The sequence below is a fragment of the Chrysochloris asiatica genome, unplaced genomic scaffold (genome assembly GCF_000296735.1).
Source record: "Chrysochloris asiatica unplaced genomic scaffold, ChrAsi1.0 scaffold00291, whole genome shotgun sequence".
Classification (NCBI taxonomy): Eukaryota; Metazoa; Chordata; class Mammalia; order Afrosoricida; family Chrysochloridae; genus Chrysochloris; species Chrysochloris asiatica.
This window is the reverse complement of record NW_006408809.1, coordinates 1,045,431-1,047,703: the sequence shown is the minus strand read 5'-3', so window position 1 is coordinate 1,047,703 and position 2,273 is coordinate 1,045,431. Positions and strand designations below refer to the sequence as shown.

The window sequence follows — 2,273 nt, the reverse complement described above, 5'->3', positions numbered from 1 at the left end:
GGGTGCGGGCCTTTGGGGTGTACCCTTTGGTTGTTTGATGATGCATGAGGGGATTGTAATCATTACAATGAAATAAAATATGATAGGATGAATGTAAAACTGATATTCTTCCATGTAAACCTCACAATAAAAACTTATTTTTAAAAAAAGAGTCCTGGTGTGTTGCTGCAGGTTAATGTGCTAGACTGCAAAGTCGCTTTGAACTGCAGGATTTGTGGTTGCTCCTTGAAAACCCTATACAGGGTCGCTATGGGTTGGAACCAAATCAAAGGCACTTAATAACAACAACACATGATCTTAAATGGCAAATTGTATATATAGTTTGGAGCAGTGTCATTTGCGACTTCAGGAAGCCTGGGAATCATCAAGGGAATGCAGACTTTTGTGTATAACTCTTGCTCGTCTTACCATTTTAGGCAATATATTACTGGAAGGTTGGAAACCAAATGGGGGCAGTTTTAGTAAGGAACTGAATGAGTTGATGACTGAAAACAATTGAAAACCAAAATCTGCAGTTGGTTGGAACATAGTCCTGGGAAGGAATCATACACATTATAAACTTAGTAGAGTATGCTAGTAAAATCGAAGAAAAGTGAGTAAGTTAAAGTATTTCTAGTGTTCTGATGTCCTATTTAATACTATTTTGGAGAAGTCTCACAAAGGAGATGGTTGAGATCATTAATCCTTAGTACCTGAACCAAGAAATAATCATTATTTTTATCATAGGAAGCCACTTTATCCTAGGGGGAAGAAGTAGATCTGTTCAGTAGAGGAATATTTTTGTGTGACATTTCTTTAACTTAGTGCCAAAACAATTTTGAGAGAATATTCAAAATTATATTAGTTTTAGTTTCATTGTTAAAAACTGACAGCTACTGTATTTGTTTTTAATAACTGGTTTAAGCTCTTTCTATTATGTCTCTTTTATTACTAAATTCCTTAAGATTCAAAAAGCTTGGTGTAAAGTGAAAGTATTATAAAACAAAAATTTTATTATGTGGATTGGATAATACTTCCTTTGTGGCATTTTCTTTCCCACCAAAAGTGAGACGTGAATTCCTTGCCTTGGTGCATCTCATTTCTAATGGAGGACAAGAAGCTCTTTTCCGCAATGGCTGACTTCCAGAGTTTTTGGCTGAAAGTTCTTTGTCAAGTGTATATTCCCTTCTCTAGGCCTTTCTATATAGAGCCTGCAAACATCGTCAGTGTGAATGATGCCATTCAGAGAGTTAGTGACCATGCCTCGGCCATGAACAAAAGGATTCATTACTACAGCCGGCTCACCGCTCCTACAGACAAGGCACTGGTAAGGGGCAAAGCATTACTAATTGTCTAATACTAAATTGCAATGAATAGTAAACAACATAAGCCAGGGCAACTCCCAGTGGTTGAACATTTTGCTGGTCATATTCCAAGGATAGCATCATGGAAAATTGAAGATGGATATTTATACATGTCCTACATTCCAAGCTAACTCATTCTTATCTGCTCTGATATAGTCATATTTGAAACAATCTATTTTGGCAACAGTTTGCAGATATTTTAGATTAAATTATGCTAATCTCCATTCCCAAGAACATTGAGGAGGATATATTACTTTTGACTTGTCAGTTTTGGTCACTAATTAATAACAAAAAATAACAAGTTCTGGTTAGTCTATTCAGTTTGTGTGTTTTTTAAAGGCTTTTATTGTGGATTGAGTGAAAGTTTACAGGGCAGATTATCAGTTTTACATTAAACAAATCATATACCTTGTTTCATTACAATGATTATAATACCCTCCTTGTATCATCAGTTAACAGTATTTCTCTCTATTCACTTTAGCTATTAAAAAAAAACACTCAGGCATATATAATAATTTACACCTCCAAAGGGCACATTTTGCAAGTCTGCCTCCTGGCCAATGGCTCTTAGACCCTCTCTTCCCATGAATCTAGAGTCCTCATCCCCTCCCCCTCTCGATGACCCCATCTCTGCCTCCGTCTCTGGCATTGCTGCTTCTCAGGATAAGGTCCCACATTCTGCTTGTGCACTCTCCCTTGATGGTCCTAGGGTCCTCTGTTTCTGGACTGTAAGATTAACCACTCCCCTGTTTTTGTTACAAAACTTCTACCTTTACAATTGACAGTCGCAATTAGTCATGATAACAATTATTCACTATTGAATCATACAAATCTTATCCCCATCCTTTTCACCAGACCCATCTAGACAAGATGAAAACTATTCAGTGGGGACACTTTCTTTCCCCCCCATACTCTTAAACTAAACTCCCT

At 37.0% G+C, this 2,273-nt stretch overlaps 1 protein-coding gene across 4 annotated transcripts in view; it reads left to right on the top strand.

Moving 5' to 3' along the window:
- The window catches only part of SLC38A9 (solute carrier family 38, member 9), a 110,599-nt gene that overhangs the window by 42,334 nt on the left and 65,992 nt on the right, over window positions 1–2,273 (top strand). For 2 of the 4 annotated variants that reach the window (XM_006874644.1, XM_006874643.1), the window contains exon 2: window positions 1,174–1,306. The exons of 1 other annotated variant lie outside the window; for it this stretch is intronic. In XM_006874644.1, coding sequence (XP_006874706.1) covers window positions 1,250–1,306 — 57 coding nt within the window. In that variant the 5' untranslated portion in view covers window positions 1,174–1,249. Of the gene's footprint in view, window positions 1–1,173; window positions 1,307–2,273 lie in introns of those variants that run through there. One more of the 4 variants, XM_006874646.1, reaches the window with a different exon arrangement.